General features: G+C 28.8%; 1 protein-coding gene across 1 annotated transcript; it reads left to right on the top strand.

Moving 5' to 3' along the window:
* Positions 1–12,955: 12,955 nt before the first annotated feature.
* LOC133829458 (cytochrome P450 93A3-like) lies at positions 12,956–14,864 on the top strand. Its single transcript, XM_062259185.1, has 2 exons — positions 12,956–13,917; positions 14,021–14,864. The coding sequence occupies exons 1-2, from the start codon at positions 13,021–13,023 to the stop codon at positions 14,645–14,647; spliced, it is 1,524 nt and encodes a 507-aa protein (XP_062115169.1). The 5' UTR covers positions 12,956–13,020; the 3' UTR covers positions 14,648–14,864.
* Positions 14,865–15,508: the final 644 nt, after the last annotated feature.

Raw genomic sequence — 15,508 nt, 5'->3', positions numbered from 1 at the left:
TTATGATCACTAAATTTGTTGGAGAATTAACAAGTGCCGATTTTGATTGGCCTTTATCGGAACTTTGTGGCTGAGAGCTTTTTGGCAATCGCATTTTTCTAGATTTGTATTGAAGTCGAATGTGCCCATGCTTCTCTGATCTATATTTGGTTTGACATTTTTTTTTTCCGTTTTATTAGTTAGTAGGATTTTCCCATAAGTTTTCAATTTTCATTTAATTTTGTCCCATAGAATTTGGGAAAAGTTTTTTCCCCATATTTTTGTAAATCTTTAGTATAAAAATCATAAATGTGAAAAATCTCCTTTAATATTATATGAACAATTAGAAAAAGGACAAAACAAATTTATTTAGTAGCTTAATATTATATTTGATTTTATCTTTTAAAAAATTCAATTAAAACTTTATGTTTGATAAAACATAATAAAATTAACCATGCACTTAATTTTGGTCAAATAATTTTTAAATAAGATACCCTTTCACCTTAGTTTTTTTAAAGCCAATATAATTTTAATTAATATATTATATTATATTATATTATATTATATAGTAAAGTGTCACACATGAGATTTAAAAATAATTAATTTTTTGAATTGTAATAAAATAATTTTCTTCTTGCTAAATTTTGACCAAAATCAAATAAATGATGAATTTTTGTAGGTTTTTTTTTTCTTTTTTTTTACAGCGGACGGTATTGTAATGCCCCGATTTCCCAAGATGTCACTTACAAGTCTGTATTAAAACATTAACCTCTTTATGACGTAAAAGACTCATTTAGTGAATTAAAACTAATACATGGGATCCCACTATTTAAAATAAAAGTGATTTGAATACATAATTATACAAATCATGATTTAGCTTACAAAATACTTAAAAATTCAAAAACAATCAAATTGTTTAAGTTACAAAAAAAAATAATAAGTTTTCTTTATAAAACATAAAACTTTTTTGATCCTCCCACTAACATGTATCATCATCGCATTGTGAGTCATAGTACCCGTGAGCTAAAGCTATATAAGAAGAACTATGTAAGACATAACCCCCCTCCCCTAACAAGATAACATAAGCATAAATGATAACTTCACAACTAACCACATGTGATATAAACACAATATCACAGTAAATATTTAATGTGTGTTGTACTCACATACATACATCATAGTCTCATATCGCACATTGTACTCACATACGATAATCAACGCCCATCCATGTTGATCAGACATGAAATGTAACTTTCTCTACCTTTTACTATACTCACACCTTGCATTCTCATCTCCTTACCATGAATTGTACTCACCCATGATAATACCTGCAAGTAGTGTACTCACACAAGCAACAGTTACATTAAACACGCCTATACTCTATCATATAAGCATGTAAACTATCTAGCCACCCCAAACACTATTTTCATGCTAGCAATACCATTGTAATATATCCAATCACAATACATAAAATAACAAACCATAAAACAAAGTTGTATGTTTAAACATACACCCTGTGTACAGATATGTCCACTCTTCTTACCTTATTCATGAAAATCTATTCCTCTTTCCAAACCCTCTTGTTGAAGTTCCTTGCCACAAATGAGGCCCTAAACACTCACAAGATGGTATCGAAACTCAAAATACATTCAAGCATCAAAACAAAAATAGTTTCAAGCAATACATGACCTAATTTCGATAATAGGTCTACAAGCACATCACAAATTATCATGCATGACCTTCATGTAACCTAATTAGACCATAATGATCATTCTAACATAACACATGTGTTCATAGATAAACTTTTTACGTAACAATTACAAAATACTTTTTTTAGCTCAAAGTTCACCTATTTCATGCCAATAATTTAATTTATTTTAAACCACCTCTAAGGCTTATCTTATTTCCAAAAGTAAAATTTAAGCCTTAAAATATAATTTACCAAATTATATTTAAAGTTTCTTGATAATTCCCCAATTATTCACAAATTACCAATTAATTCCAAAAAACTATTTTCTTCACTCAAAATGACATTTCTTATACTTTGAAATGGCTTGAAATGATTCAAAAATCAATTTAGCTTACTACAAAATATTCAAATAGTAAGCATGCATCATATTCAAGATTTTATGCCAAAAATAACAATTTTAATGCATAAAAAATTATACATTAATTACCCGCCCTAAAACAAATCCCAAACATGTTTCTAAAATCATTTCTGACATTTTCAACATTATTTTACAACCCGTAAAATAATATTAAAACAGTGAGTACACACATTTTCATAATTAATTTATTTAAATTTCATTTAATGAATAATTGTCATAATTAAATTAAAAAATAGTTATTTAATAATCTACAACTTCAAAATCAGTTTCAATATAATTTTTTAACATTGAAAAATCATATTATACAGCCCAAAAATATATTTGAAAGATTCGTGCAATATAACCAATTTTTATGCTCAAAAACTCACATCTTTAATAAATATAAACATGACAAATAATTAACCCTTGGTTAAACAAGACCCTAGCATGTGACTAGATCAATTTCAAATATTTAAGCAATATTTTTCAGTGGCAAAACAGTAGGTACAATCACATCTGAACTTATTTAATTAAATTCTATTTAATAAATGTTTTATCAACAAACAATTTCATAAAATAGCATACCATCATACACTTTTTTCTAGGGTGTCCAAAATCAGTAATGAACCCAATAAAAATCCCATAATCACATAGATATTTTTCACAATTATGTTTAAGAAAATAAGTAAATAAATAATTCATAATAATTTAAATAATCATCATAAAATTCCCAAATCAACACACAATCATCACCAAACATTTAAGCACATAAAACAGGACCAAGAAGCAAGAAAAAACAAATTAGATTTAAACCTCAAAAATTGCAAAACTGGTGGCCAGCCAGAATTTGACCTTCTCAGGCGGTGGTGAGTGCCTAATCCTCTCTCTGCTGTGTTTTGGACCCCCTAACCAATTGGAAAACCTTTCCAATAATTTCAGCACCTCACGCCAGCCCAAAAGCAAAGAAAAGACATCACACAATGACCGTAACGATGTTGTCTTCCCCACGCTGGTGTACCGAAAAAATTGGAGTTCACAAATGTAAATTTTCATTCCAACCCCTCTTGCTCCGTTTCTTTATGTCAAAATCAACTCTTAGGGTCCCCTAAGGTATTATAACATCATCCACGAACACAAATCACTTCCAAACACTCGCACACCCGAAATCACTCAAGAACATCATTTTTAAGGTTAAAAAATTGTGATTTTTGAAACACTCACTCTCCACCCTTTTTGTCATATCTAAAACTTTTGTTTGACGCCAATGAGTGTTTCTAAATCATTCAAAACAACTCAGCACTCCCCAAGGCTCTCAAACCCAAAAATCCTCTCACATTCTCTCTCTAGAATTTTCGAATTCTTTCTCTTTTCTTCATCTCCTTCCACGAGCTCTTCTCTTCTTTTCCTCTCTGTATTTTCGTATCCCCAAGAAAAAATGAATCCCCAATATTCATTTTTCCCTTACATTCTTACCCTAAATCAAAATCCTAAAATAACATCGCAACCTAAAATATCTCGTAGCTTGGGCCCCCATTTTGACTCATATTCGTTTTGTTTTAAGGAAAACTCTATTTAACAAAAGTTGTAGATCGAACTCCTACAGCTTTTAGTTACACCAGTTTTACTGAGACTAGGTCCAGAATTTCGGGATTCCTAATAAAGGGAAACTTTTCTTTCTTAGTTATTCTAACTTAGGGAATTCTCTAATGATAAAAAAATATATAATCACATTCATCCTAATGTATTCCCAAATCATTAAAAAAACCTACACATAAAATATATATGCTAAACTAAATTAATTATATTATGTATATTACCATACCATCATATAATTAACCTATGTAAAATTATCATTATTATTGTACCCATAATAATAATAATAATAATAATAATAATTTAGGCAATAACGGTCCAAAATAAAATCACACAACATTGGTATTATTTATGTTTAATAATAACAATAACATAAAATAATATTTTTCTACACATATTCACAATATATTTTTCTATAAATATATTAAAAACAGTCTACACACATATTATTATTAAATTATATAATTATTTATTTATTTATTTTCTTACTTACATATTAACAACACTAAAAACATAATATTTTTTTACACAAATTCACATATTAATTAAAATTATTAAGCAAAATTATAAAATTAATAAATACCTTGATGCCACAAAATTAGAGATATCCTAATCACAAATTTTCCAAAAGATACCCCTTCAATTTCTACACAAACATAATATACATAGTTATAAAAAAATAATATAAATAAATAAATGAACTATAAATATACATACACACCATGACACACATTATATATATTTATAAAATAAACACATAAATAAATAAATAAAATTATAAATATATTATTACACACGGCACATTATATATATTTATATAATAAATACATAAATAAATAAATAAACTAATATATATTTATATAATACATAAATAAATAGATAAAACTAATATATATACATATATATACACATGGAAGACTTCTCAATGGTTACTACCCATAGATGGGTACTAACAATTATGATGATTTGATAACATAGTGACTTGGTATAGCAAGTCACCAATAGGTAAATATTTTTTTTTCTACATTAATTTCGAATTTAGTTATTTTTCTTTTGCCATAATTAAGGTTGTGTCCAACCAATGAGAGACACTAGCTATATTTAAAAATTGACATGTATTTGAAAAATGAAAAGTTTACAATATTATATTTTCATAATAAATACATTTTTTTCATCAAGTAAACCTTCCAAAAATTTGAAAAATCAAAATTTATTTATAGAAATATTAATTAACAACTATAAATATGGACCATTGATCTTAATCCAATGGTTAATATTAAAGTAACTATCCATGAGTAGTAACCATTAAGAGTGCACCCATATACACATATATATACTTACAGAGGTGGTGGTGGCGGCACTGTGAGACGGTGGTGGAGGCGGCTCCATGAGGCGGTGGTGGAGGCGGCTCTAAGGCGGTGGCGATGGAGAAGAAGACGGAGCTAAGAGAGAGAGAGAGAGGGAATGGAGTCGAGAGAGAGAGGGAGACGGAGCCGAGAGAGGGGGGGAAGAGTGGAGAGGGAGACGAAGCCGTCGAGAGGGAGAGAGAGGGAAGAGTGAGGGGGTTTTCTTTCTTTTCTTTTTTGTTACAGAATGAGGCATCTGGTGAGGGGCAGAGAGAAAGAGGAGTAAATAAAAATATTAGGGGCGACAAGCCCCATTATTAGGGGCGACATACTTTTCACAAGAAAAACGCACCGCCAAAATTTCCCTCTTAATTTTGGGAAAAATATCTGATTATCAGTGGCGACGGCTCCAAATTAGGGATGACGTGTCGCCCCTAATAATTTCCATAATATTAGGGGCGACTTACAACATATCGTCCCTGATATTGCTATATTAGGGGCGACATATTGTCCCTAATACTTTTCACCAATTTTAAAATGGTGCCCAAATTTCAAGTAAAATATCTCATCACGTCGCCCCTAATATTGTATTTTGTCACCCCTAATAACTTTTCATAATATTATGGGCGACTTACAATGTGTCGTCCCTAATATTGCGACATATTGTCGCCCCTGAAAGTAATTTTTCTTGTAGTGTAGTAACCGGCGCATCTGAGGCTTGTCGCCTCTAATATTGTCGCCCTTGAAAGTGATTTTTCTTATAGTGTAGTAACCGGCGCATCTGAGGCTCAGGAGCGTCGGTTACAAACCGACGCATTTGAACTTCAGAAGCGTCGGTCACAGACCTACGCATCTGAGCAATATCATTAGTTACAGACCGACGCTTCTAGATAGGTCGTTCACGTAACCAACAACATCGTCGATCTGTAACCAACACTAAACTGCTGTTTTTTAGTAGTGTGTAAAATTAATTTATTTATAATTAGTAAAACGTTTATAACCATTGATTGCTAATGGTTTAAAACCATTTACTTAGTTTTTACTTTTCTATTTTAAGTAATCACAAATGTATATAAAGCTCATTATGAAAATGAAATAATCAATCAATTAGAAAGCAATTTCTTAGCTTCAAAATTTCTCTTTCCGATCTTGCATAATATTTCCTCTTGTATTAAATAAATTCACCTCCAGAGAAAAGTATGAGCATTCATTTCCTACTAAAATTTATATTCCATAGAAGTTTTGGATCAAAAATTCTTCTTTACCCTTTTTCACATCTGGCGTTGTGATACTACTTAACCAACACAAATCTTCTAAAGAACTCTTGATCTAAAATTTTATGGGATAAATTTTCTATAAAAGTGGATTTTCTTAATACCATAAGAAATATTATGCAAGACTTAAAAAAACAAGTTGTGAAGCTAAAAAAATTACTTTCCAATTGATTAATTATTTCATGTGCATAATAAATTTTATATACATTTAGGATTGCCTAAAATAGAAAAGTAAAAATAAAGTAAATTTTGTTTCAAACCATTAACAATCAATGATTTTAAACTTTTTACTAATTATTAATAAACTAATAATTTTAAACCATCAACAACTAATACTTTTAATTAATTATGAATAATTATGTATCATTTCAATTAGTTATGAATAATTAAGTATCCCACAGAATCCTCTTGGATCATGCCTCCCCATTTAGGAACTTTAAGCTCTTGCTCAAGTTATTTTAGGACAAGAGGCAGCTACAGAGGTTCATGTTCATGTTCAGCTTAGTTTATGAAACTATGAGACTAGGAAATAAATATATAAAACACTACGAGCTCTGAAATTCAAATCTTACACATGAAATGGATAACGCTTAACCAAATTCAGCTCAAAAGCCAATAAAGGAATCCAAATGTTGATAAATTTGTTTCCACAAAAGTATCCTATGCAAAAGAATCCTATATTCATTCCATTTCCTCTACTCAACTGTCTTTGTAGATAATCTATCTTTTTTCATTAACTAAGGTCAACAATTTTAAGATAAAAGAAAAAAAAGAAAGAAAAAAAAAGAGGAATATGCCTATTTAATACATTGTGGTTTATTAGTAACTCATATTTCCATGTACTATGTAATTTGAAATTATATATACTTTAAGACATTGGCACAAATTTAGTCAATATAACAAATTGTCTTTACTTATAACTAATTAAATCATTAAAATTCATTCCAAAAAAAAAAATTTGACAGGCGTTATATTCTAAAAGTATCCGTTTATAATTTTTTTAAAAAAATTGATTTTAATATCATAAAAAGGATTAAAAAACCTAAAAAAAAAAGTTATTTTTTCAATTTTCTCTCTCTTTATTCTTTATTAGTATTCTTCATGTTATGTATGTTAAGTACTCGATAATTATTATTAGCAACATAGATACTAATTTTGTATTTTACCAAATTAGTATATTCCCAAAGATGGCATTTGTAAATAAAAAATCCCATAAAAAACAAACAAACAAACGTTTTAAAAATATATGTAAAAACTTAGGTTCTAAATTTCTATATTTCTAAATAAAAAATTACTATATATCACCACCCTTACTTTTTTACTATCCAAATGCTAGATTGTTATTGGCTTTCCAAAATGACAAATAAAATTAAATATTAAAAAGATTAACTAATTTATAGAAATTCAAAAAAAAAAACCCAATCAAACAAACAAACCAAATGAGCTAGCCAATATTAATCTTACATTGGATAGTAAAATGGTTAATATTACTTAAGTTATGTTTGAATCTTAAATTTTACTGAGAAATTTTTTTATGAAATTATACTAATTTTTTTCGTACAAAATCCAAGATAGAAACAAATGAATAGGGTTATATATAGGAAAGTTCTTTTTCTAAAAAATTGATGTCATAATATAGCTAGGGTCATCAACTTAGACCCTTGACCACCACCCAACCCCAATAGTACCATTACTTTCTACTTTTCTCCTCAGCCGAACCCATGATGATTTACAAGAGTACAACTTAATTATTTTTAGTCTTGCTTTGACGTGGGAAGGATAAAATAATCAAGACAAAACCCCACTTTATTTTTCCCTTTGCATCTTATATACTATGTTACTTATTTCAAATATATTATTATTATTACATAAGGTTTATTCCTTTTAGATTATGTGTTTTCTTGTTATTTGTTTGGACTATGTGTTTTGACAAATTATTTTTTAGACTCTGTATTTTATAAAATTATTTAAATAAAACTCTAAACTCGATTTTAATCAAAGTTTTCTAAACTAAAAACACAAATAATTTACCGAAATAAAAATTCAGGATAAAAACAATTGCAAAATTATTCTGTTTAACAACTGTATTGTTATATTAAGTTTTTTCTTCATCAAAACTAATCTTATGAGTCCATTTGAACTATTTTACAAAACACAAAATCTAAAAATAAATTTGTTAAAAAACATAACCCAAACAAATAATAGAATAAAAGACATCATCTAAAAATATTCAAACCTATACAAAAATAGTCAGCGGTCTCATGTATGGCTTTTGTCAAACTTTCTTTTATATAAAAATGCATATTTGTGTATTTGCGAAAGAATTTTCCTTGAAAACTAAAAAATTCTTCACACCAATTTTTCTCTAATAAGCAAAATACTTCTGAAAAACATATACACTACGTCGTTATTATTCTTTTCACATTCCAAAAAAACCGCATAAGTCTAACTTTAGTGAATTTATAGTTTTGTTCATCAAAATTTAAGTTAATAATGAACACAAAATTATTTATTCAATGAATAATTTCATTTTTGATTCATTAACTTTTACAACTTTTGAGAGGGTCAATGTCAATTAATTATTATAATATTTTTGATCCGTGTCTCGCTATAATACTGTTAACGTATCTTTCATTGAAATTTTATTTTACTTTTAAGAAAAGTTCATTTCCTATATTTTCAGTCGCCATTAGACAATGATATAACGATAAAGACAATGAGTTTCCAGCAAGAAGGTAATTGGGCAGAGTTTACGGATACAAATAAATATCGACTCTCATATATATAAATTTAAATTAAAATATGTAAACACGATCAACACCCTATATAGCAATGCAACAATTCAGTCCTAATTAACTTAAGCTAATTATAAATACAAATTAATTTTAGATTATAATAAACTATAGCTTTTTAAGTCTCATCTTAAGCAATCTGTCCTTACACATAGTAATAACTATTTAGATGTGTTCAAATAGCACTACTATATAACGTTAGAAGTTTAAGTTGAACTAAAATTTTTATGTAAATTATTTTAGACAATAATTTATTATTTAAACTTATTATTACATTTTTGAATTTGTAAGAAAGTAATAACTCACGCTATTAAGCTATATGCCAACAGTACTACGTAGGATTATACTATGTGAATGGTCACAGCTAATTTTTTGGGATATTAATATCTAGTTATGAGGAAAATAGAGTAACTCTAGAAGATAGATTATAAGTCAACGGCATGGGTGACGTGATATGATATAATAAGATTTTCCATCGTGTTAGGAACTTTATAATAAAGGTTGAATATGGCAGAGTTGAAACTTAACGGGTAGATGGCCGCCATGGTTAAAAGAAAATGCATATATTAGCTATAGTCGTATAATTAAATTGTAATTAATTAAGAAAGTGAGTTTATGTAGCCATTAAGCCACCAATATTGTATAAATATATTTATATATAGATATTTTTATTGTAGAAGCTGGTTATAATAAAAAAAATGAATTAAGAGGAATGATAGGCCGGTGTGAAAAAGAAAAAAAAAAAGCATGCCGGTAGGAAATTTCACTATAATTAATTTAAGAAAAAAAAATTAAGAATATTAAAGAAAATTATTTTTGTTGAATTTATGGTTTTTGCATGATAATTGTTAATGCAGCATACTTCTATTTTATTTATTTATTAAGAAAGTACGAATGGAGATCATGGATATATATAATTATATAGTACAAGCTTGGTCATAATTATAAGGTGGAATTTCTTTCATCTATAGAGAATACTTGTTTTAAATGGCTAAGTAAAGAAAAATTAAGACAAATAACATCAAAACACATTTATGAGAAAATTGAAAGAAAAAAATTACATGGAAAATATTTGATAAATTGGTTGACACCATAATTAATTTAAGTGTCATAGGATAGTCAAATAGTGCTTCTATATAATTTTCTTTTCTATCTTCCTACTTTTTTAAATAAATTTCTCATAAATTTTTAAAACTTCTTTCTACAAGTATGTATGTAAAAAATTATTTGTTGAAAATAACAAATTAATAAATATAAAAGTGAAAGATATACTAAATGCTTTGAATGTATGCTAAAAAAAATCTACTTCTTGTTATTTTTATAAGAACGTTTATGTCAATTTGTCTAAATAATATATATATATATATTTAATAATAATTAATTAATTAATTAAAGTAGGTATTAATAATAATAATAAAAAGAAAAGAAGGTGTCATTTAGACCCATCTAATTAATTAAATTAATTAATGAATCTATACATAAATGTTATATTTTAAAATATATGCCTTGCTTTTAAAATAATTATAATTTTTATTGAGATTTTATAAAATTGTTGCTTTGACATTTTAAGATTCTTAACATCATATAAAAAAACACTTATAGTTTGTTAGCGATATTTAAAATTATTTATTAAACTAAATTAAAATGTGTGAAACTTAATACTAAATTGTACTAATTATAATAATATACTACACTCTTGTAGTGTGGAGTGAACAATACTTAAGTTTTGTAATGGTGTGTAATTCATATTATATTCGTCTATAATTATTTCGCGGGGATTCGATAGTCAATGAAAATGGCATTGCTTATTAATAAATATTGGAATTTGATGTTTAAATACTATAGTATAATGTTATGGGCAGTGCAGTGCATGAATTATTATTATTATTATTATTATTATTATTATGCATTGTATATAGTTGTTTTCATCATGTGACGAAAACTTCACTGATCTATTTTATATATATTCAACTTAACTGACTTTTTTATGCAAATTGGAAGATGGGCATTCGTTCAAACCGGATAATAATGCTATTACATTCCCTTTCATAATCTCAAAATTAGACTAATATTCATACAATAATACATTTTTGTCTCCCCACATATCACGATTGCAGACGAATTAAGCAACTTCTGATTATTATTATTATTATTATTATTATTATTATTATTATTATTATTATTATTATTATTATTATTATTATAACGCAGCTGACTATATATATTATTACTTCAGTTGAAATTGTCAATATTAATAAAGCAATTATTTCCCTAAGAATTTGGACTTTGACAATGTGATAATATTTTGACTGACTAGGGCCATACTATGTCATCGTCAACATAGTAACGCATAATAATAATTATCAATAGTAGTTCAAGGGTTTTGTTTCGTATATATGGTAATATTCATACTCAAGTACGAAATGTATTGTAAACACTACCTAAAAAAGCATCAATTTTACACCTCGTGTATCATTAGTACCCAAATATTAATAAAGACTTGATACATTATGTTTTTAATAATATCAATCAGATACTTTATAATTCGAAATTATATATATTTGATATCTTAAACTCAAATTTAAACAATAAAATTTTATACCAAACTATCATAAATTATATGTAATTAAGTAATTAAATAAGAATTTAAAATTTATATAATTGAAGACAGTTTGATCATAAAATTTAAATTCAAAATATCAAATATGTATGATTTCAAAGTACAGATACCCAATAAATATTACTAAAAACATAAGTTATCAAATGTATTTCGATAAACCAGACATTACCAAATATGTATTTACCTTCCAATATATCACTTTTGTCCCAATATCAAAAATAAAGCGACTTTTAACGTTAAAATAATCAGAAGATTTACATTGATATGATATATTAATATACTCGGATCGGTGGTGGCGGACCTATCGTATATAATAAGGGACTAGGAGCTGCCCTCTGAATATTTATCTATTTTTTCATTTCTTAGCATATAATTTACAGTTAAATCCTTTTATAGATTTTTTTACATATATTTGTCAACGCTTACCGGTGACACAAAATTTTACCAATTTATGTAGTGTTAGTGTGTGTTTACCCCGATACGTGTCGGCATGTAGGTTATACAAAGATATTTAATTTTTATACAATAATTTAGAGTAATTAAGCAAAAATAAATTAATAATCATTAATTATATCGATCTAGATAAATTGTACAATTTAAATCTATCTCTGTTTTTTTTTTTTAATTTAGATTTCGTCAAAAGTTAATCACTTGATTTCAGATTTTCTTCATCATTTTAGGTTGATCAAAAACGAAACATATACATGCATGCACCATTCCATGATTCTACTAGATTATAATTATTCATATTGTTAATCTTTTATATTGTATATGTCCTTTGATTTTTTGTGCCATATATGTATATATAGTCAAATTATATAAAGACTGTCGACATTGTACTTTGGTAGAGTGAAATTGAAAGTTTGTGCTTTTTAATCTTAAATTATAATCCCATAGGTTCAACTCTTCGCCAATAATAAAACTTAAACTGAAATTAAAAAAAATGAAAAACAAAGATTTGTTCGTATTTACGTAAAGAACAGTACGTTCTTCCCCACCAACCAAAATTTAATTATTAAAAAAATACGAAAAAGTCATACGACAAATCACCACAATAAACAAGGCACGAATTTTGACTCATAATTATTTAGTTATGGTAAATATCTGTGTTTTCTCAACAAGCTAGTATGTTCACTATTCATAGATATCTGACCAGTTCTTTAGTTATGGTCGAAGCTTGATAAAGAAGCATAGCTCGGTAATGACTATAAATAGATAGTGGTTCACATATTATAGTTCATCACAAAAAAATATAAGAGCCTGTTCTTCAAAGTAGAACGTAGAGCTAGAGCCTGTTCTTACTTCTAGTTCCTCACTCTAAATTCAGCCATGGAAGATATCCAAAATTACATCATTCTCTTCTTGCTTTGGCTAGTGTCCACCTTTGTGGTCCGAGCCATGTTCTCCAAGAGTAAAACCAAGGGTCGACTACCACCAAGCCCATATGCTCTCCCTATCATTGGACACCTACACCACCTTGGTCCCTTACCACACCAATCTCTTTACAAGCTCTCCAACCGCTATGGACCCTTGATGCATCTCTATCTTGGCTCTGTCCCAACTGTGGTGGCTTCCTCTCCAGAAGTGGCCAAAGAGTTCTTCAAAACTCACGAAGCTGCCTTCTCTAGTCGCCCTCTTCCCAGTATTCTCAACTACCTTTCTTACCCTTCACCTGACTTGACCTTTGCCCCCTACGGCCCTTACTGGAAGTTCTTGAAGAAAGTTTGCATGTCTCAGCTTCTTGGTAGCAAAACTCTTAACCTTCTTCTTCCAGTTAGGACCGAAGAAAGAAAGAGATTCTTAACGTCCATTCTTAAGAAAGCTGAGTTGAATGAGTCTGTTAATGTTGGGAAAGAGCTGAAAAAGCTTACCAACAATATCATATCGAGAATGATCATGAGCAAAAGGTGTGCCCATAATGAGGATGAAGCTGATGAGATCACTGATGTGGTCAACGGCTCAGCTGAGGTTGCTGGAGCTTTTAATGTTTCTGATTTTATTTGGTTTTGTAAGAACTTAGACTTGCAGGGACTTAAGAAGAAGAGTATGGCCATCCATGAAAAGTTCGACAAAATGGTTGAGGCTATCATAAAAGATCACCGAGCACATGTACAGAAGGAAGATAATTTTGTTCCAAGAGATTTTCTTGATATTTTACTTCAAATATCTGACGATGAAGGCTCAGATGTCAAACTAACCCAAGAAAACATCAAGTCATTCTTCCTGGTATGAATTTCTAATTAACATAATAATGAATATGTAGAATCCATCTTTCTCATGATCATCATTATCTTATTTTTTAACAAACGACAAAAATTTTCATTTTCAGGATGTATTTGTAGCTGGGACAAACACCTCATCCATTACCTTAGAATGGGCCCTAGCAGAACTAATCAACCACCCAACAGTCATGAAGAAAGCAATGAAAGAAGTTGATTCAGTAGTTGGAAAAACCAGACTAGTAGAAGAATCTGATGTTGTCAACCTTCCATACATTCAAGCTATTGTGAAAGAGACACTAAGACTTCACCCACCTGGTCCAATACTAAGCAGAGTAGCATCTGAAACTTGCACTGTTGATGGTTATGAGATTAAAGAGAAGACTCGATTGTTGATCAATGTTTGGGCCATTAGCAGGGACCCAAACCACTGGGAAAGCCCACTTGAGTTCAAGCCAGAAAGGTTCTACAACGAAGAAGGAAGTGAAAACTTCAAGCAAGTAGATGTGAGGGGACAACACTTCCAGCTTCTGCCATTTGGGAGTGGAAGAAGAGTGTGCCCTGGTACTTCTCTTGGATTGCAAGTTGTTCATACAAACCTTGCTTCAATGCTTCAGTGCTTTGAGTGGAAAACTGATGGTCTCGTTGACATGGATGAAGGAGCTGGCTTAACCCTCCCAAGGGCTCATTCTCTGGTCTGTTCACCCAAGGCTAGACTTAGTCCACTGCCGCTTTGATTTCAATGAACATCATTCTTCTGACTAGCCTTCAATTTATATTTATTTTTGTCAATCTTTTAAAAAACGTTTGAATAAAAAAAAAACTCAGCTATGTTACAATGAAAGAAATTGAGTGGGACTTGAATCAATCAAATTCTTTTTCTTGTCGACGTAACAACTGAGTGAGCTATTGTTGTAAGTGTGCTTAATAAAGGTTTTCTTGCATTTTTTACTACCCTCCTTTTGTCTGTCTTATATATCTCTTTTATGCATGAGTTGTTTGGCTTTTATTCGTCTATATAAACTTTTCATATTAAAAGTTCATTAAAAGACTTAATTGTTCCAAAAAAAATCCTTTGTCCATACATTGTCTCATTGTTTGTCTTATTGCCAAGTCATTTTATTCATTTAAGTACTCTGTTGTTAATTAGTGACTTTTCACTTACCCTTTTTAATTAATCAACAATGTTATCACTGCCTTTGAAAGAGACTTCTTATTATAAACTGATCATTTCTAAAATGACAGGCAATGCTTGTCATCATATGGAGGCTGACTTCTTTTTTTTTAAAAAAAAATCAATTCTTTTTGCTAATTCCATTTATATTTTTAATTTGTGTATTATATATTTGAATAAATATAATTTTTGGCTACCGAACTATGATCACTATAGGATCGTGTCCCCTAAATGATTCGCAATGTTAAAAATTTCCCTCGAATTATACACGTTACTAAAATATGGGTTTTCTGTTAGATTTTGTCCTAAGTGGCTAACATATTGATGGTGTGTCATTGTGTTTGTTGATGTAGTTGAGTCATGTGTAGAATAATTAGCAATTTTTTCCCTCGAACTTTGATCACTACCGAATTGTGCTCTTTTT

This window comes from Humulus lupulus, chromosome 4 (genome assembly GCF_963169125.1).
Source record: "Humulus lupulus chromosome 4, drHumLupu1.1, whole genome shotgun sequence".
NCBI lineage: Eukaryota > Viridiplantae > Streptophyta > Magnoliopsida > Rosales > Cannabaceae > Humulus > Humulus lupulus.
Note: the sequence above shows the minus strand (reverse complement) of the source record. Positions and strands in the feature narration are given on the sequence as shown.

Coding starts and splice junctions, on each gene's coding strand:
- LOC133829458 (XM_062259185.1), top strand. CDS start 13,021: ATGGAAGATATCCAAAATTACATCATTCTCTTCTTGCTTTGGCTAGTG. Junction 13,918..14,020: donor ACATCAAGTCATTCTTCCTG/GTATGAATTTCT, acceptor TTTCATTTTCAG/GATGTATTTGTAGCTGGGAC.